The sequence below is a fragment of the Chelonoidis abingdonii genome, chromosome 20, assembly GCF_003597395.2.
Source record: "Chelonoidis abingdonii isolate Lonesome George chromosome 20, CheloAbing_2.0, whole genome shotgun sequence".
NCBI lineage: Eukaryota > Metazoa > Chordata > Testudines > Testudinidae > Chelonoidis > Chelonoidis abingdonii.
In genome coordinates, this window is record NC_133788.1 from 15,222,794 (window position 1) to 15,249,475 (window position 26,682).

Sequence of the window (26,682 nt, forward strand, 5' to 3'; positions counted from 1 at the left end):
AAAAAATAAATATTAGAAGTTCTGTTCATGAAAATCTAGCAATGAGCAAAATATTCCCTAAGAGTGGAATTCTCCCCAGTACCTCACATAAACCCTGCTTTGGGGAACTGGTTCTGGAAAGCATACAAGCATATGTGTAATTTTGAGTATGTGCCTAAGTCCTACTGACTTCAATGGAAATTAAGTGCTTTCCTGAGATCAGGATACTTTCCTGAATTGGGGCGTAAAGGCCCAATTCTGGGAATCCTTATTCTTTTGAGTAGCCCTTCCTCACATTAGTCATGTAAGTACGTAACGAATGCTGATGGAGTTACACTGACATTAAGCTGGTATGAGATAAAATCAGGCCCACTAGCTACAGTGTTGACTCAATTCTGCTCCCACTGAAGTTAAGGGAAGAAGAACTCCCATTGGTTTCAATGCACGCAGAATCAGAAGCTACATCCCCAAGTTAGTGGCTATTCATGAGACTGAGGTTAAAATGCTCAGGCCCTGTGGTACAAGGAGCTTTATGCTATTCTTCCACACTAAGGTGACTTTCACATCAGATTTTGGTTTATCCCTATCATTTACTTCAGGGACTTATGACTGTATCACCATTTAGGTTACAGCTATAATCCCACGTCAGTCCTCAGAATATATTCCAGCACATCCCTTTGCTGTGCCCCCTTTCCAGCCACTACCACCCACTCTTGAGACCAAGACGGCCCCTCCCACAAACATTACATGATTGTTTCTGCCACTTTCCACCAACCCCGACAGACTTTCTGCCTCAGAAGCAGATTTAAAACCAAAGGTGAATGACAATGGATTTACTCTTCCTTTTAAAGTAGGAATAATATTTGAGTCTGCATTTTCAGGAAGGGGATGAATAAAGACATTTTTAAAAATGGAATGAATCCTTTTATGTTGAGGAAGGGGTTAAGTGTTCTTTAAGTCAGTGAATATCAAATATAACCCAGTTATTATAGCATTATACAGAAGAGAAAAAAAATAGTACGTTCTATAGGTTCAACCCCACTCCTATGGAAGTAAGTAGGAGATACTCACTCTGCAGATTTCCAGAAGTGTCCAGGATGTGACAGCCGTCTGTTCAGTTTTGGCAGTTTTTCAAGCATATCCACGAGGACAGTAAAGCTGGGTCTCTCGCTGAGGTTGAAACACCAACATGCTGAGAGGATTTCCTGAGGAGGACATTTTGGGGAGGGGGAGGTGTCATTATCATCCTGTTTAGTTCACGAGGCCAGTGACAGGGGCCAAATGACTAGGGATTCTGGATGCTTCTGTTTTTGGGCGCACAACTTTTGTGACACTTTGAAGGGACCTGATTTTCAGACAGCAGGTGCTCAGTGCTTCTGAAAATTGGAGTCTCTCAAGTTGAGTGCCCAAAGCCACCAGTCACTTTGCTCTTCATTCCACATCAGTTATTCAGGACGAGCGGACATGCTTCAAACAATCCTGCCGACAGCCTAAACACAGAGCTTACGGATTTCTACAAGACGAATGATATTAATCCACCCCACTTCCCCAATACACAAGTGTCCAGCCCCTGAACGAATGATGTGTGTGTGAGAATTACTTGGAGGCTGAAGCCTATTCCAGCTTGTGGGCAGCATACAGAGCAACCCTGCAGGTTCTCCACAAAAAGAGCTCCAGCCCCTGGACTTGAACAAGGGCTGCAGCCACAGGATCAAAGAAATCCCAGCCCAGTGACCGTGCTGTCCCTTCTCCTCTGGAAATCCCAGCTGCACTGTCCTATGAGGAGCTGGCACAGGATTCTGATCCAGCATTTGCAGTGCCTAACACCCAAGCAGCCACTTCTCTCCTCCGTAGCAAACCACAGAGGTTCCAGAGTGCAAGGGGACATCCAGGGCTCTCACTGAGAGGGGTAAATGTAAGCAGATACAAAAGCTGTGCTATCTGACACTATCCTCCTCCAAAAGGAACAGTCTTGGGGAAATTCTGTTAGTATAAATCTACAGAAAATGGGAAAGGCTTAGGAAATTATGGGATAAAATCCTGACCCCACCAAAATAAAAAGGAGTTTTGCCACTGACTTTACTGAGGCCAGGATTTCACCCAATGAGCTAAGCACCCAGTTCCTTCTCTGTTCAGCGTTTGGAGCAAGGGAACGCTTTTCACTATGAGAATGGCAGCTAGTTTGTAAAGTTTGAGGCAGGCACCATTTTTTTGGTTCTGTTTGTGTACAGCGCCTAGCGCAGTGAAGCTCTTGTCCATGAGTGGGCCAGAATGCCACGTGGTACCTGAGTATGTATGTATCTGAATTGAGGCAAAACAGCTGGTAAGGTACTATTGATTTTTCCTTTTTCTTCATAATTTTGATTGATGCTTCAAGGACATATAACATTAAGTTACCCCAACCTCTCCAGACCTGGTACAGAATCTCTGATCAATGGCTCTTTGAAAGGCTTTCCACTTACACTGACTTCTTTCCCTACGCTAACTGTAGCAAGGACATTCTTCACTCCTTCTCCGCTTCCGATCTGCCAGATGAGTGCTTCAGCTGGCTGGCTCTTGAAAGGCCATTCTCTTGCTTGGAGCTCATACCAAACCGTCCTGAAACACCGGTAAATAAATTAAGCCTCAACATCTCTGAGGAAGACTGAGTACCGACATCTCTGTCTTACAGATGGGGGCACCAGTCAGTTATGGGACATGACCACTATCATATAGGAATAAAACACGTAACTCCTGCCACCCCATCCTATGCCTTAACCACAAGGCAACCCTTCCTCTCTGATAAAAAGTCTGCTGGCTTACATCTTTTGCAGCAAGGGATTGAACAGCACAAAAGAAAAACCCATCACTATTCAGGTCTCTCTGCTTGAGGCCCGTCCCAAGCCCATTCCAATTAATGTGGTTCTTTCCCTTTGCTTTGGATCAGGCCATAATTTAGCGGGTTCACGCATCCCTACACTCTACCAATGATTCACATTCATACCCGAAAGCATAGACATCTGCAGCCTTGGAGAAGGGCAGCTTGTCTTCGTCTTTCCCAGGAGACATCTCACGAACAATTTCAGGGGCCAGATAGCACAGCCAGTCATGAGGCAGTTTCAGTTCATTTTCACGCCTGAGTTCAAGGAGGAAGCGAGATTAGCTAACCCCTTTCGCATGCTCTTGAGCACAGCACAGAGCTAGCTGCAGGAACTCTTGATGGAAAATCTTTTACTCTAAATTTCTTCTCTAAGTTTTATTTTTTTGCCATATAAATATACTGGGCCTAATTCTTGGTGGCTCCATTCCTGCACTTGCTCCTTATGTTCTGAGGCTATGCAGGGGCCTGCTCAGCCCCTGATGTAATTTAGAGCAACCTGGAGGCTGCTCTGTCTTATACTAATTCCCATGGTCCCCTACAGACCCTGGGAAGCAGAGGAGGGCTGTAGTGTAACGAATTCTGACACCATGCCCCCCACCACCACAAACACACTCCCTTTTGCCTCTAACACTGAGGGCTAGGGACACAGTTGGTACAGAGCCCTTGTTAGCTCTACACCATGCTGGAAAGATGTCTGTGCAGGGGTATTTCCAGAGGCCCACTTCCTCCTGCTTTAAGACCCCTTTATTCTGCCCGAGGCCCTTAGCAGGACAGACATATACATACACACACCACTTTTCAAACCTGGGTGTCTACACCATTTCTTCTGATTTACACCAGTGTAATGGAGATCAGAATCTGGCCCTTTGTCTACTTGGTCACTATTTCTTGTTTCAGAAATGGACTAGAGACGTTAACCCTTAACTTACCTTCCCTCCTGAACCACACCCGAAATTCCGAATAGTCCAAAGTCTGTGATCACCACTTTGCCATTGTCATAGAAGACATTCTTGGACTTCAAATCTTTATGCACAATCCCCTTTGCATGAAGATACCCCATGCCCTGGAAAAGATTGATACACTTGGTTGTGACCCTACCTTACACAGCCCCCATTTCCATATGACCTGGTTGTGTGTGACATTCTTTTAATAGATTTATCCGCTCCCCACCCCATGACCTATTATCGCCAGTTTCCAGACGGGAGGCTCAGGGAGCTGGGTGACTTACAGGAAGTCTGTGGGAGAACAGGGAACTGAACCTGTCTTCTGAGTCTCAGGCTAATGCACTACTCAGCTCCCAGACCCCCTTCCCTTCCCAACACAGCCCTGCCAGGGCTTCCGGTTCTGCACTTTGACAATCTTGGTACCCTACAGGGGGAGGGGAAAGGATGCAGATCAGCAGGTTCGTGGGGGAAGAGGAGGGACAGGGATGGTAAGAGAATAGATTTCCAGTACCTGCAGCCTCATCATTTAGTTTGAGTACCTAATACCAATCCACCTTCCTGCCCACGGGCGAAGCTCCGGCTGTAACATACCGCTGGGTTGCTACAGCACAGAGACTGAAACGTCCCTCTCCAGCTATGCAGCCTCTAAGCCTACAGTGTGGCACTGCCTGCCGAAAAAGCATCTGGCTCATTTACTGCCAGGGCATTCGTTATCCAGCTTCCATCAGCAATCGGCTGCCAGTGAGCTGCCTTCCCGAGCCCAGGCTGACACTAGTAGTGACAAAGCAAACATACCTAGTGCATTAGGAAACAGAACAGTACTTTCCTCTTGGGCTTCAGCAGCAGGAGAACAGGAAGAATGTCCAGCCCGCCGGCCCGGTGAGTAAATCTATGCAGTGAGCCTCTGAGCCTGGGCTGACAGATTCGGGCTTGCACTTCAGTGCTAAAAATAGCTGTGAAGACGCTACGCCCCTCGCTAGACTTCAGACCATGAGCTCCAGCCCGGGCCACAAGGTAGAAAGTGCTGTGTGCACTGCTGTTTTCAGTGTTGTAGCATCAGCCTCGTGAAGCCAAGTCTGTAGACCCAGGCTCAGAGGATCACTGCCAGCTGCTGCCTGCACACACCCTATATGGCCCGCCACACAGACTCTGCAGAAGTTAAGTGTAAGGGTAGGAGGGTTCAAAATAAAAAAAATCAAGTGTAGACAAGGCCCCGAGACCACAGACAGATTGCCGGAAACAACTGCTCTGAGAGGTGTGAACTCCCAGGCCACTGCGGTGTTGAGACCTAACCCTAACAGACACTGTACATGTCAATATGAACCCTCTCACTGCTGACCATTTTAGCAGATGGGATGGGAAAGCAGGTGGAGTGAAGCCCAGAGGGGGAGAGAGACTTGGGCTAGAAGATGCAGAAGGGAGAAAGGAGGAGAGGTGCAGACAGAGAAGGGAGAGAGAAACGTAAAGGAGGACGGGGAAGAAAGCAAAAGAAGAGGGCAGAAACAGCAGTCGTTAAAGCTGAGCACATTTTCCCCACTGAGTGATAACGATATTGACTGTCCCATTCAGTATTATTTAACAAGAGCTTAGGTGCCTCTATACAAAGCCCTGATCTTTGTGCCAGCCTCCCATTGAAACCAGCAGGAGATTCACAGTGGATTGAGGGAAGCGAGTATATAGCCCCAAGTTTATCCCCCAGCCCACAGATCAGAATTATAGAAAGCTGAGCCAGCCACCCCTGCAGTAGAGCACAACTGGCTGCATTTCAAAAGCTTTCATCAGAGCCAAGTCAAGGAAGTTAATGAGTAACTTGCCCAAGGTCACATGGCAACCTCGGAGCAGAGACAGGAATAGAAAGCAGGCTGCCTGAGACACAGCCCCATGCATTGTCCTATAAAAACCTCTCACAAAAATCCATCAACACTGAGAGTTTCCTGGTCAACTGGAAGAATCTTCTTCCCAAGAGGAAAGTCATTATTGTGAATCTGCATTTGGCATAAAGCAGCCTGTAAACTCAAGCAGCCCCAAAGAACAGACTATATGACAGAGAATGCCAAAGAGAGTGTTGCATTTGGCATGCCTTGTAAATAGTATCTCATGGGAAGCAGGAAGTGAGATTAGCCCAGCTTTCGGCAGCATGGAAAAGCCCAGATAAGCCAAGAAACTATCACTGGCTTTGATGATCTGCATTCCAAACAGTAGAGGAGAGAGAGGTCTGTAGCAAAAAACTTCAACACAGCACTGTATTTAAAGTAATCCCAGAGCAGGGTTATCCACAGGTACGATCATTTCTTATACATTAGCATAACGGTGGTCTCTCTTGCATGTCTTAATGAGGCAGCGCCTGGACATTCAAAAAAAAAAAAAAAAAAGTTTCTTCCTCTTACTATAGCAGAATTCTTATCCTAGACTTCATCCACACTGGCGATTCACCCCAGTTACAGCCACTGGTGTAGCTGCCTTCTGCAAGCATGTTGTGGAGTCAGGGTAAGGGGCTATTGGTTGCAATTTGCACTGGTGCTACTTGCCCTGATTTCAAAAGAGGGATAAGCCCCATGGGGCAGATCCTCGTTTGGGGTAAACTGACATAGCTTCATTGATGGCAATGAGCTTCAATGGAGCTGGGACCGTTTACACTAGCTGAGTATCTGCCCCCATCAGTCCAATAGCAGCTTGCACTGATGAAGTTACACTGGTGGCTCAACTCAAAGCAAACCCTAACTGCAGACAAGGCCTAAGACAGATCAATCAGCTACAAGCTTTACTCAAATGGTTTGCAGGCATCAGCAAAGTTCTGGACAAACCTGATCCAGGGTTTCGACTTCCTGACTTCCTTAGGATTTGGAATGTCACTGCAAATATGTTGCCCAGCTCAAAAGCCACCAGAAAGTTTTAATTCTGCAACCAACCACCTCTTGCATTTGCCTAGTGTTCTCTCTCTTACCTTAAGGATTTCTTGAGCTATCTGCCTGGTTTTGTTAATATCCAAAGATACCTTGGGATCCCTTACAAATGAGTGAAGTGTCCTTCCTTTGCAAAAACTACAAAAAAAAAAAGGAGGGAGGGGAGAAGAGAGAGAGAAAGAGGAGACAATGTGGTGAAAAATGCAAGTTCCTAAACATTTATCCGTCCTTCCCTTGGGGAAAAATACATCTAGACTTGAAAGTGCTTGATCTGTCAGTTTCATATGATGTTGACGGCAGGGTTTTATAACACAGGACCCTCCCCAAAAAAAGACAGTGTCTAGAAAACATAAATGGGCCTGATTCCCATTTATAATAGGCCCCTTTACGCTACTTTGGCAGTCCCCTGAAGTGGGCATTTATGCTCACTTTCGGGTCCCTTTGCAACTTCTGGAGTAGCGTAAATGAAAACCAGGTCTAAACTAAGCATGTACTGTACACAAATCGCTAAAACCATGGGAGGAAGAGAAAGTTAACTTCTTTTTCCGTTTCTTGCTTTGCGAAGAGTCTTCCCTAAATTTGGTTAGAAGTGGAACAAGGAGGACAGTTCATGAGACAGTGTTTTGTAAACAGATCAGGTCCACGTACTGACTCTTAGAACATTTATATTTTCTCCCATCCAGGGAGCACATGCCTGAAAACAGAGAAATGACACACTTCTTTTCCAAACGCAAAAGACCAGACTGTGGTACCCTGACCTGCTTTAAATAGTGCTTTGCACTCTACACCTTTCGGCCAGCAGAGACGTCAAAAGAGTGACTAGGCTTCAAGCTTGGACAACCCCTAGTCCTTCCCACACACAGAGGAGTCACTTCGGCAGGGCATATGCTACTACTGCTCTTGCTTTTCCTGCCTGTGGAGAGGTGACATTGGTCTCCATGGCTCCCAACCCAGAGCCTTACACATTACATCTGCTTTCTGATCTGCAGTAAGAGCCCTATGAAAATCATAGCAGTGCCGCAGTGAAATTCTATGTCCTCACCTGGTAATAATAGCTAAGTGAGGGGGGTGCATGCACGCCCCCATGAAGAGCACCACGTTCTCGTGTCGGGTCTGCCTGTAATTCATCACCTCCTTCTTAAAGAGCTTGAGATGGTCCTGATTGTTCCCATCGATCTCCAACAGCCTGATGGCCACCTCTCCATGCCATTTCCCCCGGTAAACCTTCCCCCATCGCCCTTGGCCAATGGGCTCCCCCAGCTCAATCTGTTCAAAGGGAATGTCCCACTCCTGCAAGTAGACACTGGTCTGGCTGGCCTTGCGGGAGATCATCCCTTTCCAGTGTGGCCGCTTGCTGGGCAAGTCGTCTAACTCGTCCTCATCGTCCTCCGGTTCTGATTTATTCGTCTCTTGCTCTTCTGTCTGTTTGCAAATCAGAAAGGGGGGGTGGGTGAGCAGGAGAGTGACAGTTACACTGGAGTCCCATCTGGTGGTTTGTCACTGACCTCCTAGCCCAATCTGTATTTGTATTCCTTCAGCCAACATAAACCCCAAAGGTGATTAATGATGGGAGAACCTCAAAGGGTTCAGCTTGTGGGTTTGACCTGGCCAACAACCCAGAAATCCAGAGGCTGATCTTAACCTCCCAAAGCTGTAAAGTGCAGCTGGGAAGGCTGCGAGAACCACCTCTCTCATGGTATCTCCTCACTTCTTGCTGGAGCTAGAGGGCTTGAGCCCATGTGGTGCTGAGCACTTAGAACTAAACGTGGACTTTTGCGGGAGTTGTAGGTGCTCAGCACCTCTCAGAATTTGACCCGAATTCTGCAAATGAAAAGACAATTTTCAAAGAGGGGAACCAAAAGGTTCTTCAAACTTCAAGACCACGTTCCATGTGAGTTTGAAGCGAGATTCTCATTTTGGGCCAGATCTAAAGCCCAGTGAAGTCAACTGAAGGACTCTCATTGAAGACCATGGTCACTGGATTAAAGCCTGTAACAAACTGGTTTGCCGCCCAGCCCTACAGCAATCCACTTTTACTTCCTGATCCAGCAAAGCACTTAAGCACGTGTTTAAGCAGAGGAGCCGTCTCAGTGAAGTCTATGGGACTACTCACTTGCTTAAAGTTAAGCATGTGCTGTGCTGGATTGGAACCCATGAGCTAATCTGACTATTTATAGAAGAGGTGGCCAACCTGAGCCAGAGAAGGAACCAGAATTTACCAATGTACATTGCCAAAGAGCCACAGTAATACCTCAGCAGCCCCCTTATCAGCTTTCGCCCCCACCAGCTCCTCCCACCCACTGGCAGCCATGCCAATCAGCGCCTCCTGCTCCCTCCTAACACCTCCCAATCACCTGTTTCGTGGGGTGCAGGAGGCTCTGGGGGTGGGGGGGGAGGGGAGGAGCAAGGGCCTGGCAGACTCAAGGGAGGGAGTGGAATAGGGGCAGGGCCTGTGGCAGAGCCAGGGGTTGAGCAGTGAGCATCCCCTCAGCACACTAGAAAGTTGGTACCTGTAGCTCCACCCCCGGAGTCGGTGCCTATACAAGGAGCGCATATTAACTTCTGAAGAGCCACATGTGGCTCCAGAGTCAACGGTTGGCCACCCTTGATTTATAGGTAGTCTTAGATCTTAATCACTTAGATATGACATGCAGATTTAAAAGGGTTATTTTACAAAAATATGTTTCTAAAAATTTAAAAAACAAACAAATTCACTTCCCACAATCACTGCAATCAAAGGCTTTTTCTAGATGAAAACGACAACCCTCATACTGGCACCAAATAGTCATGCCAATTTATTGAGAAGTGAGCGAATAACAAAAGGGCTCCTTAGTCCAGTTGGAAAGGGTATAGCTAACAGGCAAGCAAGTGAGATGTAGCCAAGTAAAAATACCCAAGTGCTTGCAGCCTAACCTGGTTGTAGCATGAACAGTGGGTTACTAAAGGAGATATTTTGTAGCACAGACCTCTATTTCATTACACAGTAAAGCAATGCTGATTTCAGCAGTCATATCTTGAAGACCACAGCACTGCTATTTAGCTTTTAATAGAGCCTTTGTGACTGCGTATGAGCGCGGACAAAGAAAGGTGATCCATTTCACCCAAAAGCATACCTCTGCATCAGGTTCTTCAACCCCTTCTGTGTCCAGCTGTTCATCAGCACTATCAAGAGAAAATGGGTTTACAATGAAAGCTAGGAAGCTGGGCTGCTGCTTAGATTTTCAGCAATTCAATTATGGTTCAATTATCATCTTTTCCTTTACTACTGTGAGGCAAACGATAAGACTTCGGCAAGAGCATGGGTGGGAGGAAGCGGCCCAGCGAGGTAGCCTTAAGGCAACCCTTAAGGTTGGGGTGGGTGCTGGACATTGGTACCTCTTACAGGGTCCTGGGCTGGAACCCAGTGGAGTGGGAGGACCTGGGCTCCCCTCTACCAATCCCCCTCATTTTGAAGCGCATGATAAGCCTCACTGCTAGACTCCCCCTTGGAGGGAGGAAGGAAAAGGTGATGATTTTTGGAAACCCCAGGTTGGGACTGCACACCTGCAGGGATCAGTAGAGAGAAGAGTGATCGGTGACCTGACTGGAGGATTGGGTCAACCCCCATCAAAAGACAGAGCGCCATGGGGTGTGACGGTGGCCCAGGGAAAAGAGGCATGGCGAGCAGAGGCCACTAGGCAACACAACCTGCAAGCACCATCCATCACATTATTTGGCAAATGTCATTTTCTAATGCTCACGGGCTTAGAAGATTACTGGGGAATAATAATAATAATAATAATTAATAATAAAAATGACTGATAAGACTAGCCAAAAATATTATGTTGAAACTGTTTGACAGAAAGTTGGTTTTTCAATTAACCATTTTTTTGCTGCTGTTAACAAAAAAAACAAAACTAAAAAAACGCCAAAATACCTGTAAACAGAAATATTTCAGCCACAAATAAAGAATTTAGTTTTTGGCCAACATTTTTCAGTAAACTCAAAATTCTCTGTGGAAAATTTAGATGAAGAATTGATTTTTTTTAAAAGTTTTCTGTGAGGAGAGGTTCCCCACATTTTATGACCATTTCTACTGATTAAAAACAAACAAACTTTGCACATTAAGGGAGCCTTTCATCCAAGTGCTGTATTAACATTAGTTAAACCCTACAGTACCCCTGGTGTGAGAGAAGTATCATGCCCATTTTACAAGGTTGGTAAAGAGAGGTTAAGTGCTTTCCCCAGAGTTGCACAATGAATTGATGGCAGAGTTCAGAATGGAACCCAGAAGTCCTGCCTACTGGCCCTCTTCTCTAACCACTCAACAAAAAATGTTAGCTTTTCAGTTAGCTATGAAGTGAACAAAAGGATAAAGAAACATAATGCTTACTTAGTGTCTTCAGCTGTGTCAGGCGGATGTATTACTTGTGGGGGGCTGGGGATTTCTAAAAAAATAAAATGAAAATAAAAATCTGCAATGTAATACACGTATTTCACACTTAATCCCTAGAGTATACTATTGTGGATTTATTTCTCAACCAGGAAACACACAGGCAGGTAAATTATACACTGACATTTCTACACACTAAGCAAACAATGAACAACCAGCATAGTACTAAATTATGGGCATTCATGTTGATTGAATCTGATTTTCCTGTTCAATTACCACCTATAACATTTTGTGAATCATTCAACTCCTCTGCTAACTTAATCCTGCAAAAATGTACGTGGATGTGCTTAACCGTAAGCAGGCCAAAGTACTAGTCACATGCTTAAAGTTAAGCACTTGTGCATCTGCTTGCAGAACTGGAGCCAGCTTCAGGGACACAATTTCGTACGGCTTCTAAATCACATTTCTAAGACGCTCATGATGAAATATGCAACTGATTGCTTTACCCACGTGGCTCATCAGCACCACCCAATGTGAGCTTGGCTTAGGTCACCCATTTTCTACAGCAACCCCACAAGCTATTACCCAAGCCTGACTTTCTGGAAGCCTGCCTCTCCCAGTTAATCTGAATTTAAGATGGATTTAAAAAAAACAAACAAACAAAAAAAAGAACTCCTGTGCAGAGCACCAGTTGTAGAAACAGGACGCTGTAACTATTGATTAGATTACTATCTTATTCTTCAGTCAAAAATATTTTGCGTTTCATTCAGGGCCCTCTAAGTGGTTTACAGACACCTTTGCGAGACAGGCGGGTACCATCGTTATCAGCCACTTTACAGAGGTGGACTCCAGAGTGCAGCTTGTATGGACAGAGCCAAGGCTAGCTTGTACCTGGCTAGCGCAGGGAATGGAGCACTAAAGCTGTAGCCGCGTGGGCTTCAGTACGGGTAGTACAAGCCGGCCCAGAATTCTGTGTAATTACTCAGGCAGCTAACCCACACTAAAGTCTGTGCTGCTGCGGCTTCGCTGCTCTGTCATCCGAGCTAGCTAGATTCAAGCTAGCTCAGGTTACATCCACAAGCTGCAATTGCAGGGTGTGACAGACACATGCTAAGGAACAGAGAGGGAACAGGACTTGTTAGGTCTACAGTCTTGCACTTTCGCAGGGGGTCAGATTAGCTCTAACCTTCTGGTTCTAGGATTCTGAGAAAATTAGATTCTAAGATCTTCAGGGAAGGGCCCACTCTACTGACCAGCAAGTTGGAAGCTGGAGGTGATGGAACGTTCATGCACAGTCACTGCTGCAATTCCTCCCTCAGTCTACAACCCCCACTCCACACCTACTGCATGTACAGGCAGACCCTGCCAAAATACATTCCCTAATGAAGGCCCTACTTTGAAAACAAAAACAAACCCGAACAAGACTCCAGAAGGAACAGGGTGAATTTTTAAATGGGTTCTACTGACGGTAGTAGGACAACGATTGCATCTTCTAGACGAACAAACTTTAAAATCAGCTCTACACCAATAGCTATGAAAACCAAAGTGTCTGACCTGAACCAACTAAATCTTTCTTAAATCCCTATGGTCCAGATCCTCAGATGCATTCATTTACACCAGCTGAGGATGAGGCCCTCTGAAAATAGGGATAAGATTTTTCAAAGGAATATCAATGTGGTACATAGACTTCTGTGATTGGATTCTCCTCTGTTGCAGCTAAACAAATCATCCATGTCACTTTAAAATGTAAAGAAACAACACACACATTAGGAAAGAATGGGTCAGTGTTACTGTGTATGTTGACAAGAGAAAGCTTTAAATTTTTTTTTTTTTGAAAAAGCAGGAACATTGAAAAAGAAGCAGGAGGTTTAAAAATAGTTTAATTTGGACAGAAACAGCACAAGCTGGTTAGCAGAATTAAAGCAATGAACTCACCTGGGAAGATAAACTGTTGTCTATGCTGAATGTAGTAGGCAGCTTTATATATAAAAAAAGGACAGCAAAAAATCACCAGGAAATAATAAAAACAAACAAGTTAAGTGTGTCTAGAGATAGCATCAGCAAATGCCCCATATGCATTCAGTGAATTAGTCCCAACTCATTGTTTGAGCAACAGATTAGTAGATTAATTACCAGCCAGATCAGTGGGTGGATTTCAGCACATGCATGTTTGGAAGACTGTATAGGATGACAGACGAAATCAAATCGGGTGAAAGCTGAGTTACTGATCGTGAACGTGGCCAGATGGCGAGACCAAGAACACGGTGGTTCGGCCCTCAGCTGGTGTACACTGGCACACTAATGATAATACTAAACCTTCTATAGTGCTTGTCATCAGTACACCTCAAAGGAGGAGGTCTGTGCCATTATCCTCATTTTACAGATGAGGAAATGGAGATGAAGTGACTTATGTTCTTATGGCTGTCTGCAAGGCCACATTGCCCTTCCCTTGTTTCCAATGGAGCTCTGACAACTTACACCAGCTCAGGTTCTGGCCCATTCACAATTCTTTTTGCTAATTTTATTCCAATGAATCGACAGGTAAGTTTCTGTTTTGTGTAATCAAATCCTGCTTCTTCTCTATTTCGTGTCTTGGCTATCACAACCAGGGCCAGCTCCAGGCACCAGCACAGTAAGCAGGTGCTTGGGGCGGCCAACGCAAAGGAGTGACACGTCTGGGTCTTCGGCAGCGGGTCCCTCGGTCCCTCTCTGAGGGAAGGACCTACCACTGAATTGCCGCCAAAGAATGAAGTGGCACGTTAGAGCTGTCGCTGAAGTGCCGCCAATCATGGCTTTTCTTTTCCCCCCCGCCGCTTGGGGTGGCAAAAAGCGCTGGAGCTGGCCCTGATCACAGCAGACTGTGCATTTAAAACAGCAACTTGCATTCGATAGATCAAAAGACTTGAAAGAAAAAAATGCAGCTCTCTCTACGGTAAAAAACACAACGGCTATTTTAACAGCACCAAGAAAGATTTCCAGGCCGAAGAAATGAAATTTGACCCCAGCAAAGAAATTTGCTGACTGTTCAACCCTGGCTCTTGTCTGTATTCCTTACACATGCGAGAAGTCCCCCTGGCTTCACGCTACTCATTGCAGAGTGTGTGTTTTGTAACACACTCCTATAATGCAAACACTTCCCACCACAGATTTCTGACTCAGCCATTTCAAAAATCCTCATAGGAGGGGACTCATAATGAACACCACAGATGACCAAAGCACGTTTTTGTCCTGGTTTTTATTTCCACTCTTCACTCCATTAATCAAGTTGTTCATGATTTCAAGTCACACACACACACACACGCGCGCGCGCACACGCACATACACACCAATGTGCAAAGAATAAACAGAGGAGAATTTTCATATGCTCTTTCAAAAGAGGGAAATTTGGAAAGATGAGACCACTGAAGACACGTAAAACTTCTCTCAATGAACTTTGTTCCAGAGTAGGTAGTTTTACTTTTAACAACTTTTAAAACCATACGCATTTCAGACCGCATGAAACATGGCAGAGAGGCACAAGATGTGCAAGTCTGGGTAGCTTTTCCTCCTTCTTTGATCTCAAAGTCAAAGCTTGGCTTCCCAGGAGCTTTCTGCTCCTCTCTCCAAAGCTGCCTAGAGATTGTACTGCTGCAACCAGGATGCAGATAAAAATGGAGCTCAAGTGCAGATACCAATTCCTTCCCTCTGTTTCACATCAGTGGAGGGGACACCAGACTGTCTGGTTATAGGTGGGCATTGTGGAGGGAGTGACACCTTTGCACATGTATCACTCTCCCAGGAACCCAGCAGGCCATAGGGGAGTTTCTTCACATTCTTGGGGAGAAGGGAGGAGGCCCAGGGAGCAGCTGCTTTTAGAAATCCATGGAAACAAAGCATGCTTCCGATTAGAAACCAGATCAGGTGTGAACACTGCTGGAGGCAGGATTTCCACAGATTCTCCCATGCAGCTGCTTCTGAACAGATGTGAGGGGGAGTCGGACAATGGCAGCACAGCTCCTGAGGTACAACAGAATGGCTGTGCAAAGGCCCAGAGTCTTCATTGACCTTGTAAGTTATGTCAAGCTGTGGGGACTAAACTTCCTGTGCAAGGGAGGGGAGGGGAGTAAATCCTGCTCCCCAAGTGGAACTCTGCATCAAAAACACATGCCTGCCAGGTGGGGAAACAGCCTGCTTCTGGGTGGGGAGTAGACCCTTACTCTGTATCAAATGGCTGCACATCATCGTGGGAAGTGTTGCCCGTACCTTATATCATCTAGAAACCAAATGCACAAGTCAAGAAAGCAAAGCACTGAGGGTCTTCCACATGGCAATCCATTTCCTGTCTTCCTCCTAAATTACTGGGCCAAAAGCTAATTTTATCTGCAGCTGGTTGTCTGCCTGGTCACAATTAGCTGATGAGCACCCACCCTCCACCCCAATGCAATGACCAACCATGACAGAAATCCCCTCCATTTATAGAGCCCCTGCAGGACCTGAAAGCACTTTGTAAAGCAATAGGCCAGGTTCTGGTTGATACCTAAGAGCATGAGTTATAGACCCCAAAATAGGAATAAGCAAACTGCAGAAGCCAGCTTGATACAGGCCTGTATCCTAGCCAAGGCAGCCTCAGGTAGTAGAAGTGGTGCTATTCTGCACAGGGAGGGCTGTGCACGAACGTCCTTGCTGGGTTACGATAGTACATAGGCTATGCCCTTGTCCACCAGGGAATTGCCCAGGAAGTTGGGAAGTCTGACATTCCACAGTTCTCCTGAAACAAATCAGTTACCTGGAAAGTGAAACCGGCAGTCCCGCTGGCCCATGGGGGAAGGATTTGCGGGAGGTGTTGCGCTGGGAGGATTGGAAGACTGGAAAGGTGCTGGAGAAGACGGCGTGGAGGAGGTTGTAGAAGAGGGATTACTGCTGGAGTCTAGATGGTTTATTGCTGGGGGATGATCCTGCAAAAGCAACAAAACCACTGGGTGATTTTTGCTGAGGAAAGGGAGACGCTTATTGATGGGTCACCAACTTTCCCCAACGCAGATCAGTAAATAACTGTCGCTGTGTGCAAACAGCAAGGAAGTAGGCTCTTCCCATGAGATTTATGGGCAGGAGGTTGGAAAAGCAGCAGATGGTCTCAGCATTAATGGGAATGTGGCACCCAAAGTCCCTAAGCAGCTTTGAAAGCTCAGCATAAGACCTTAGTGCTGCTTCCACTCAAGTCAGCAGCAGAACTCCCAATGACTTCAGACGAAGCAGGATCGGACACTAGGTGGTGTTCTGAGGAATCACAGACAAAAGTAAGAGTATAAAGTTCTTTATAGAGTGAAAAACAAAAAAAGGGGAGCAGGCCCACCAAACCCTTCAGGTGAACGGGAGGAATTTGTTACTTGTAGCCTAATCTAGTTGAAAGCTACCTAGACACAGCAAGGCCCTGTTATTAGGTAGCAGACAGGGATGTTTGCGGGGGGGGATGGATTCTTAAAAGCTACTGAGCACCTGCACATCCCACTGGAGTCTGCGGATGCTCAACACTACTGAAAGTTAGGCCCTTGGGATTTTTGGAGCATAATGGTTTTGCTTCTGGTTGGGGGACAAACCAAATCAAAGCAATAAATACATCTACATCCAAGCTCCCCCCCCCCCCCCCCCCCCCCTAGCTCAGGTTACAGGCTTAAAGATCCTGTACCTCACCTAAAGACACCCTCAGGGCTCCCTGCTCCACTCCCCGCTTCCCCAGCCCGCTGCCCGCCTGCCCCAGGGCTCCATGCCCCCCCCGCCCCGGAACCACTGTTCTTTTATGCCTTATAAACCATTCTAGTTCAAGACATTCTTGGCCCTCTTCACACAGTTCAATTGTGCACACATTTGCTAGGTCACTTTCTCAAACGTGCTGTGCAGTTTTGTTTGCAAGGCGCCTCCCTCTCAGTTCCCATTGTGAATGAGAAATGCAGCGGTTGCGCCAGGGCACTGGGCAAGGTAACGGTCACCAGCTCATTTGTCCTTTCCCTGCCCAGAGGTGGAAACACTCATTGCTTGAACCTTCAAACCAGCAGTTCTCACACCACCCTCTCCCTCTCATTTCACTGGGGGCTTGCTGGGACCCTGCCCCCATCTAGCACCATGGAAAGGGCAGGGTTGTCATGACTCTGGCATCTACTCCCAATCCTCCAAGGGTCACAACCCACAAACTGGGAACCCCTCTGAAATGCACTATAGGAAACAACCCTGCACTGGGCTGAGATGGACAGCCTGGTCCAGTACAGCTCTTCCCTTAGCACTGGATGGAAAAGGGATTTTTATTCCTTGGAAAGTTGACTTCTCAGAAAAATATCCACAACAGAAATATCTAAATACAAAATGGCACCTCAGTGCCTCATGGGAGTTATAATCTAGGTACCCTAGGTTCCCAGTCTCCTCTGTGGGCTGGGCTCTCTGGCCAGACTACAGCTCCCAAAATGGGCCACTTTCACCTCTCTTGGTTAGGGGCAGTGTTAAGTCATAGGAGCCCCACCCACGGTCCGTCAAAGGAGAGGCAGTCTGGCCAGAGAGCCCGGCCCATGGAGGAGCATAAGACATCCAGGCAACAATTCACGGGAAATGCTATTTGGAACCAAAATATTTCAGATTTTGGTTGAAAACTCAGAAGTTTTTGGTTTCTGAGCATTCACTTCAACAAAATCTGTTTTCTGCAGGAAACAGACTTTTTCCACAACAATTTTTGTTTGATCAAAAAACCCAGTGTTCCATCAAACCACCACTGTGACTGAAAATTTGTGACCCATGCGCTTTCCCACTCAATTGCTCTGGTTCTAGGTTTCAATCCCCCCTCCCCGAAGCAGCAGAGGAGCTGGAGCAACTCAGAAGCCACATTTCACAAGTGGAACATGTCACACATTGAAACCAAGACTCTTTGCACAGAGAAGCCGAAAACAAAACATGCAAAAAATAATGTAGCTGTCACTGCACTAGGCACGGTGCTGCATCTTCCCCACACTGGCTCGCAATTCAATTGCGGAGACGCATCACAAGCTTTGTTCACCAAGTACCTTTTTCGTTAGTGCTTTTGGAAGGGTCCCAAACTGCGGCTCTGCAGGTCTATCCACAGGGTTATTAATATCAGAAGGGACAGACTCCGTCCGTCTTATTTTTGCTACTGAAAGAGGAGGGAGAAAGAGAGAGAAGGGTTTATTCAGACTGATTCTCATTGCGATAACATCAGTAATGAAAGACAAAATGCTGCGACTCAGAGCAAACTTACTAGGAAGGAAAGATATTCTGCAAGCAGGGGCCTCTTTAGTACATTTGTTATGACACTTTAACCTGCATGAAAGAGAGAGAGACACACACACATTAGATAGCAACTAATTCATTACGGACAATCCAGAGTCTAGGCCTCCCCAGGCACATTGCATGCTGATTTCAGAGGTTCTGAAAACTATCAGAGGTGCTGCCCTGTGATCTGATGGTGCACCAGGGTCTGTGCCCAGATGTAGCCCTGCTATGAGGTATTTATATGGCCCCATTGCTGTAGGATCTGAACAAATTACATTTTTTAAATGCATTTATCCTCACAAAACCCATGTGAAGTAGGATAGCACTATTAGCCTCACTTTACAGATGGGGAACTGAGGCACAGAGAGACTAAATGACTTGACCGGGGTCACGCAGGAAGCTTGTGGCAGAGCATGGAGTGGTGTCTGGGTCTTCCAAGTCACCACTTTAGTCAGTGGGTTATGTTTCCTCTCCTTCCACCGTTCTCTTTGTTCATGGACCCCAGTGCAGGGCCCAAAGTGGTAACTTAAACTAAGAAGCAAAGCAAATACGTCTCAGAGATCAATAATAAATTGAACAACACGAAACATCCTTCAGTAAGGGACCAACATTTGGTGCTCACCTGCAGTGCTTACACTTCACACCGAACATCATGCTTTTCTGACACACGTGGCACATCTGAGATAACCAAGATTTCGTAGAGAATCTGAGCAGAAGAGAGAAAGTGTTATAGTGGGGCCAGTTAAACAGAAAACCAAACTTTAACTGAAACCCCACTGTTTAACTACAGTCAGTTTACAGTGCAGCCTCTTATTAAAGGGAAACTCTGATGGAAATGGCTTTAAAAAAAAAGAAAGGAAGGAATTTAAGGAAGCCAGCACCTGCTTAGGGAATGAAAGTGATCTTTGTGCAGATGACAAGCATAGGTTTTGTGCTAGCCATCTGTACTGGGGTCAATTTCAGCCTACAGCAAATCACAGGTGAGCATACAGGGCTTGTTTGTCAAGAAGAACCAGTATGCAACAAGGCATGCACACATGCTGGTGTCCAGCTCCCAGGAGATTTTTGCCATTTTTCAGTGCAGTTTTGCAAACTGGAACTGCTGGTTGACAACTCCTGCGGCTGGTTGATCTACAGCCCTATGGATACAGACATACAGTCAAAACCAACTGTGTCACAGCAAATAATCACGTGCAGAACTTAACCTCCTCCAAAGACTCCCTAAAAGCAGGTCACATATAGGGCTGTTTCTTTATGATGGGTGCTCAAACGGAGAACAAACTATGGTGCCACCTAAGCCTCTTATGCACGTGGTTCAGTGCTGTTCTGAATCAGGACTGAACAGCCGTGATGTCAGTGCAACTAATCAGTGGGTTAAAGTTAAGCACGTGTGTAGGTATTTGCTGGATCAGAGCCTACATTATGATTATTTTTTCCTTCTAGCAGAACAGCAGAGCAAACAGATACATAAAACCTGTATGGGACAATAGTTACTGCTGAACATACGGTACTCCCTCTTGGTTGGTTGTTGGGAGTTTTTTGGAGGGAGTATGGCATGGGAGGAGGGAATCAGGGAAGGGGCTTATGGGCTCCTCCCATTTTAAGACAAGACTTTCCCTTTGGTCTGCAAGCTCTTTGGAACAGGGACTATCTTTGTTCTGTGTTTGTACAGCCCCTTGCACGACTGGGTCGTGGTTCATGGCAGGGGCTCTCCGGCACCACTGCAATACAAATAAGCAACACATTGGCAGGATCCCAAACTAACAAGTTTATAAGAGAGAAGGGAAGGTTCCAAAGACCCATCAAGAGTTTTAATGTGTAATGCTGTTTAAGGACATTGGAGTTAAAACCAATAGCAACCTAGGAAATGCAGAGTCAAGGCTGAACTTCCCACAGGAGGCACCCAAGGCACCATAAAAATTCTGTCTCAGATAGTCAGCTAGAAGCTGCGCTAACACATCATGGATCAGATTACAGCAACATCCATTTCCTTTCCTTTGCAGCTCCTGCTGTATTTTATATTGGTGTTTACCTGTGTGTTACAGATATGCCAATGTCTCTTCGTAACATCTGAGGGGATCCCTGGGGAAGATCTGATGGGGAACAAATTAGGTTTAGAAACAAACAAAAAGTTAGCCACAAAAAAAAAAAAGCCCATAGTTTTTGAGCTTTTTAGAAATCTAAAGTGAAATTTGCACATGAAAATCTCATTTCTAAGAGAACAACAAACAACAAATCCCACCAAGGGAGCCCAAAGACCCCTGTGTTTCCAAAAGAGGTCGGTAACACACCTCTAGCACGTCTCCCCCTGCACTTGGGTCAGGCACCCAACACCCACTGAAATTCAATGGGAGTCGAGAACCTTCCTCCTTGGCCTTATGCCCTAGGGTCACTAATTATGGTAGCACAGAGGGGAGTAGTTCGATTGTTGATACAGAGCCACGAGAGATGCGCTCTTCATGGTGTGGACCCAACATAAGCTGTAGCTGATTCCCAGCTCTCCATTTAATAGGTGTGTGTGGATTTATAGATTTGTTTTTCTCTATTAATTTAACAACTATTATTTCAGAATCGTGGTTAGAGATGGGAAAAGTCCACATAGCCTGCAAATGCACTATCCCCTAAAGGAGGTCACATCAGGCACTGCTAACAAACATTCGCATCAGTGGCGGACTATTAAAATAATAGGCTGGTGGTAAATGTTACGGCAAGTCAGACATGAGGCTGAAACGACTTTCTGTCCCTTTCAGTACAATGGGGTAGATTTGGGCAATGTTTACTCATGCTGAGGAGCACTTCCTCACATAAGCAGCCTTACTGAGACAGCAGCAGTAAAGCTTACACAATTCTAGCCCTATATTAGCAAGAAAATGTCTTTTTGAAACAGATTTTGAAGGGGAAAAACCCCCTGCAGGTTCTCAATTTTCAATCAGCTTCAAATGCCCGCTTAGGCAGGCAGCTTTGATCTGGAAGGAGACCACCAAATAATGGTTTAACAACTACTAATACCCAGCTCTTATATAGGCTTTCATCAATAGATCACTAAGAACTTTACAAAGGAGGCTGGAATCATTATCCTTATTCTGCAGTTCGGGACACCCAGGCACAAGTGGTGAAGCGTCTTGCCGAAGGTCACTCAGTTGGCCAGTGGGAGAGCTGGGAAAATGAGCCAGGTCTCCTGACGTCCCCATGCAGTGCTCTATCTAGTGGGCAATGCTGCCTCTAAATAAGGCTATATGTTAAATATTAACGTACTGGAAAACCTGACACTAGAGAGTCACAGACAGGCCCCAGCCTGTGTGCACAGTTCCCACTGGCATCAACAGTCTCTCATTCGGTCCCTAGATGGCACCAGACCCCTTTTTATTGCAGCGTCACTGAAATGTTCCACTGTACATCTAACACAGCTGGCAGCCCCGAGCCTCCCAGCTTGGCTCCAGAGACTTGGGTTGCAGGGCTCACGCTAGTGCTAGCGCTCTAAAAATACATAGCCCAAGCTGCAGCGCGCTGCATACACAGCTGTTTTTAGAGCACTAGCCCACATCTATTGTTCCGGGCTGGGAGGCTTGCTGCTGCGGGCTGTGTAGATATACGTCAACGCACCTACATTCTCCAACAGCACAGACTATGCTTGACTGATGTCAACAATTTTATAAAAGGCAGCAGCAGCAACTTTCGTGACTAATACGGCAATTATTTCCTGTGATAGCTTTGAAAACTGAATTAAGTGCAAGTATCTTTGGAGTCCACTATATTAAATAATTGTGGGCCTGGCTGATCAAAGGACGGTACTGAACAATGTAGCAGACAAGAATGGTTGTTTGGGATAATACATGTGAAGCGGATTTCCTGGGAAACCTCTAAGTAAGCTGAGAAAACCCCTTTGGTGGGGATTGAAGGACTGACTCCTACCCGAGTCGCAGCTGGAATCGCGGGTGATCTCTGCCAAACTCATTAGCATGTGTGGTGGTTCTTTTATGGGTTTTCGTGTTTTCTCTAATGCTTTCACCTTAAGAATAAAAGGTGCTTGTTTAGAAGGAGCTGTGCGGTAGCTTGTAACTGTGGGCAAATATGCTGTTTATAGCCTCTGGAGAGAGCAAAACCCAGATGCTAGCCCATTTAGGCAGTCTGGCTTGCTGAGAACAGCAGCATAGGCGGGGAACTGTGCAGCATGGAAAACAACCTAGTCAGGAGGGACAGAGAGGAGGGTCTCTGCCCAACAGAGGTGATGGCTGGGAGCTGGAGCCCTAAGCAGGTGCCCTTAGTGGACGATTGAGGGCAACTACACCTGTATTCCCCCTTCTAATGACAGCTTGCATACAACAGATGTCAACGGTGGTCAACCAAAGCCCAGTGTTTTTTGAACTAAAGGCTCGGAACTTTGGTTAGGACATACAAACGCAAAGAAAATTCTTACTGAATGTAAGACAAAGTGATCTTTCTATAGATCCTACACAATTTAATAGAGAGAGTGAGGACCTTTAAATAGAATAGTTAAAAAGGCCTTAAAAATAGATCTCATTTTCTGTTCTATTCCATAGATTCTAAAGTAAAATAATCTCTACGCAATCCTATCAAAATAGCTACAGAACTCTACTGGTTTCTATAGGAGTTCTCCACAAGGGGGATGTTCACATTTCTATTCATTTTAGGTTCAATTATTTTTGGGAAAGTAACTTCTAGGATTGTCTTTTAAACCAGTTATGCTTTTTAAATATTTACCAGGTCATATATAGCACATGAAAATCTCCTTAATTTTATTTTATTTTTTACAGGCAGGCTAAAGAGTTTCAAAGGACAAGCGGTTTTCTAGGTTAGCTTCATGACAAAGGCAGTGGTTCATGAAACGGACCTGTATGGTCCGACCACTGCTGTCATGCTGCAGCATCCCACTAAACTGAACGGCAGGTTGGTATCGTAAGTACCCTGATAAAAGTGCTAAGAGCTTGATCCTGCGAGCTACTGAGTGCTCATCCTGATGTTGAAAAGCACATTGGCACATGCTTAATTTTAAACATCGGACTAGTCCTATTGACTCCAATGGAACTATTCATGTGCTTAAAGCTAAGCATGGGCCCAAGTGCTTAGCTGTTCAGAGCCAGAGTGTTCTGCACCTTGCACAGCTGAGCCCTAAATGATGATTAACTTGGCTACTTACTCATAAAGCCTGGTACTGCAAATACGGGCATTGCATGATCCCTAAAGCCAAGGCTACGTGAAACTTAAGAAACATTACACTAAGTAGAAGGATCTGGCAAAGATACGCCCTGATGCTGAATGGACAGTTATGAAATTAGAGCTTTTAAATATCAACAGACATTGACACCAGGAGGCTGGAATGACAGAGGAGAAATTAAAAAAAAACAAAAAACCAGAATGTCTTCAATGCTCGTCCAATCTCTTCGGTACCAGGGTTTCTTTTTGTTGCTCTATTCATCTGAAGAGCATGCGTTAACAAATAAGGACGGATCCTGCAGCTCTCATGCAAGCAAAACGTCTGCTGATGTTAACTGCTCTACACTGAGGACTTTCAAAGGTAGCATAAAAAGAGGACCATACTGGAGAGGCAAAGACAAGACGTTCTTCCCCCCACAGGCAAGGATGTGAAGACTACCCCCAAAAAATCTGTTTCTTACCAAACCTGGAAGATAAAGAGAAAAAAGAATCATTTTCAACACAAGTAATCACATGACAGATGATCTAAACTTCTCCCTTTATTACGACCTTTAAGACTCTATATTCAAAACATAGCCTTTGTTTTTGGCACAGGCATCTTTGCACCTGCATGCACAATATTTTGTACATTCTCTTGTGTGCATAAATGATAAAACTCACTGGACAGAGTGCACGATCCCCTTGCACACACACACTATGCATAAATGGATGTTAGTTACAGACTGGGATTGTCTAAGGAGCTTAAGGGGGTTAGGCATCCAAATCATGTGGGTGCCTAACTACCTTAGAATTTACAGCTGGGATTTTCAACAGAGCCTATCATTTATGAATTCCATGCCAAAAACAGAGAATGCACGGAGATGTACAAAGCCATATGGAGGATGAGCAAGGCCTTTTTGGTCCGTTACAGTCTCCACAACAATGAAGTGCTACATTGGGCCCCCCTAATAGTTTTATCATTGACTTCAACCAGGATTTCACCACTAGATGTAAAGAAAAGTTGCAGCTGGCTACATATCTTTTCAATTCAAGGGAATACCTCTCACCCATTGCTAAAAATCAAACTGTATACTTGCTGCCGTCAGAGGCCCAACACTGTGTGTGTACACACTTCACTGCACTTGCATTTAAAAGCTATGCAGGATTTATCACACAGTCACATGTGGTTTTCTTCTGAACTCTTTCATATGCATCAGTAACCATAACTAACTAAGCCACCATGTGTAAAAAATACAGCCGCCCCCCCGCCCCTCCAACAACTAGAAGAGGATGGAAGCCCCAGTGCTTACTTTACAGGAGGAACTTCATCTATCCTGTTGCCCAGCTGTGATTCATGGGACTTGCTTCTTGTGAGGGTTGGAAAGTTTGGTAGCAGCTGAAAAACCTTCCGGCAAGGCGGAGGGGGAGTTCGTGGAGGTTTCAATTTGTGACGCCTCTTTAACTGAGGTGTCGTTGGCGGCGTGATGGTGATGGTCTGAGGAGTCCTAAATGCTACTCGACCACTGTGGATGGAGAAGGCTAAAGGTTCCAGGAAGCTATCTATGTAGCTCGAAGGTCCTTGGCTCGAGGCAAGAGAATCCGAAGAAGGTATAGCGGACACAGACACAGAGCGTGCCTGCTGGCTGTTGCCCTTCGAAAGATGCAGCATGCCATGAGTCCACGTGGGGCCTGGAGGACAGGAGGGTTCTGCAGGGTGTGCAGAGGTGCTCTCTCGATGTGCATCAGAAGGATTCCACAACAGATCTTCTTTTAACTCCCCACCTGTTCACCGATAGTATCAGTGTTAGCAACGGACAGAAAACCAGCACATTACGGCTTAAGGACAATAGGAGGTTTTTCCCTTGTCATCTGGCCAGGCCATTGTTTCAACTCCAGTCTTTTAAACCACCGGCTAAAATTCCCTTCAAATGACCGCAACAGAAACTGTTCCCTTTTCCTGACTGCAGCCATGAGCTTCAAAACCTAAATAAACCTCCTTTGTCCTATAGGGTGCATGACTGGTTTGGGGCTAGATTACAAAGGTATTTAGGTACCTGAGATGCAGAGAGGTGCCTGGTGGGATTTAGGGAAGTGCCTAACGGAGTCAGGTTCCCATCTGCCATAGAATGTTAATGGGAGTTAAGTCAGTTGGGTGTCCAACTCGCATTGAAAGTCTATGGAGATTAGACATCTAATTCACTTAGGCAACTTCTGTAAATTTCATTAGGCACCTATCTGCATCTTTACGTGCCTTGATAAAGCTGGCCTTATGACAACAGAAAGAGACACAAATGTGTATTAATGGGGTGATTCCATCAAGAATACAACCTCCCACCCCCCCATCTATAGCTGAAAAAATAAAGTTGCATCAAACCACAGAAATTGTATTCAAAATGTCTTCACCTCTCACTTGTCCCCATACATCACCAGTGCTTAGCCACTGCCTGTAGCTTACCAGACACCTTGGAGTAGCAAGGCACAGCTGCTTCTGTTAGAATGATAGTGCTCATCCTCAAATTCCAGCATTTAGGCAATCTAGTAACTTTCGTTTCACTAGTGCTACATAAGCTGCCAGTTTATGCTGAGTAGGGGAAGTGAACCTGTTCAGCTTCCCCTGCAGTATGATCTTGGAAGGGGTAGTGCTCCCTTCCCTAACGCCTTTCATCCAAAGACCTCCATTAAATTCCCGCACACCCTTGAGGCAGGCAAGTATTATCCATCAAAGGAGGCAGTGAGTGGTGAATAAGACCCACATCCATCTAAACACTTATGCACAGGCTTAACTTTAAGGATGAGAGACATCCCATCAAAGTCAATGGGACAACTCACACACCTAAAGTTCAGTACATGCTTAAAATGACTTAATGGATCAGGGCCAAAGACATTAAGCATCTTGGCTTAAGAAACACTAGCCAGTCAGCAGCAGAACTGGGAACAGAACTGAAGAGTCCTCGGCTCTAAAAACTACCTCTCATACCAAACGATAAACATAATAAATTAGAACTTTGGGTCAGGTGCCATTGCTTACAGGAAACAGCAACATGTCTCTTGAGCTAGAGGCGATAGCTGTTTTGCCACTGTATGGATGGAAAATACTTGACAACCTAAAGATGGAAAGATTAGAAGAAGAAGAAGAAAAAAAAAAAAGGAAAGGAAACATGAAGTCAAGTTCTTTGCTAACTTTTCCGTTTGCAGGTCCTTAGATTTGCCAGAGGTACA

The 26,682-nt window shown here is 45.6% G+C and overlaps 1 protein-coding gene across 2 annotated transcripts in view; it reads right to left on the reverse strand.

The window, feature by feature from the left end:
- Nucleotides 1-26,682, reverse strand: part of KSR1 (kinase suppressor of ras 1) — a 61,728-nt gene that overhangs the window by 12,654 nt on the left and 22,392 nt on the right. The window contains exons 3-18 of one of the 2 annotated variants that reach the window (XM_032779420.2): nucleotides 24,774-25,245; nucleotides 23,946-23,950; nucleotides 20,342-20,402; nucleotides 18,932-19,015; nucleotides 18,296-18,357; nucleotides 18,084-18,190; nucleotides 15,824-15,992; nucleotides 12,994-13,035; nucleotides 11,059-11,113; nucleotides 9,800-9,848; nucleotides 7,729-8,108; nucleotides 6,728-6,824; nucleotides 3,769-3,902; nucleotides 2,963-3,094; nucleotides 2,442-2,577; nucleotides 1,051-1,184 (exon numbers count right to left, since the gene is read on the reverse strand). In XM_032779420.2, the coding sequence (XP_032635311.1) occupies nucleotides 1,051-1,184; nucleotides 2,442-2,577; nucleotides 2,963-3,094; nucleotides 3,769-3,902; nucleotides 6,728-6,824; nucleotides 7,729-8,108; nucleotides 9,800-9,848; nucleotides 11,059-11,113; nucleotides 12,994-13,035; nucleotides 15,824-15,992; nucleotides 18,084-18,190; nucleotides 18,296-18,357; nucleotides 18,932-19,015; nucleotides 20,342-20,402; nucleotides 23,946-23,950; nucleotides 24,774-25,245 (2,119 nt within the window). The remainder of the gene's footprint in view (nucleotides 1-1,050; nucleotides 1,185-2,441; nucleotides 2,578-2,962; nucleotides 3,095-3,768; nucleotides 3,903-6,727; nucleotides 6,825-7,728; nucleotides 8,109-9,799; nucleotides 9,849-11,058; nucleotides 11,114-12,993; nucleotides 13,036-15,823; nucleotides 15,993-18,083; nucleotides 18,191-18,295; nucleotides 18,358-18,931; nucleotides 19,016-20,341; nucleotides 20,403-23,945; nucleotides 23,951-24,773; nucleotides 25,246-26,682) is intronic. The other variant, XM_075059540.1, reaches the window with a different exon arrangement.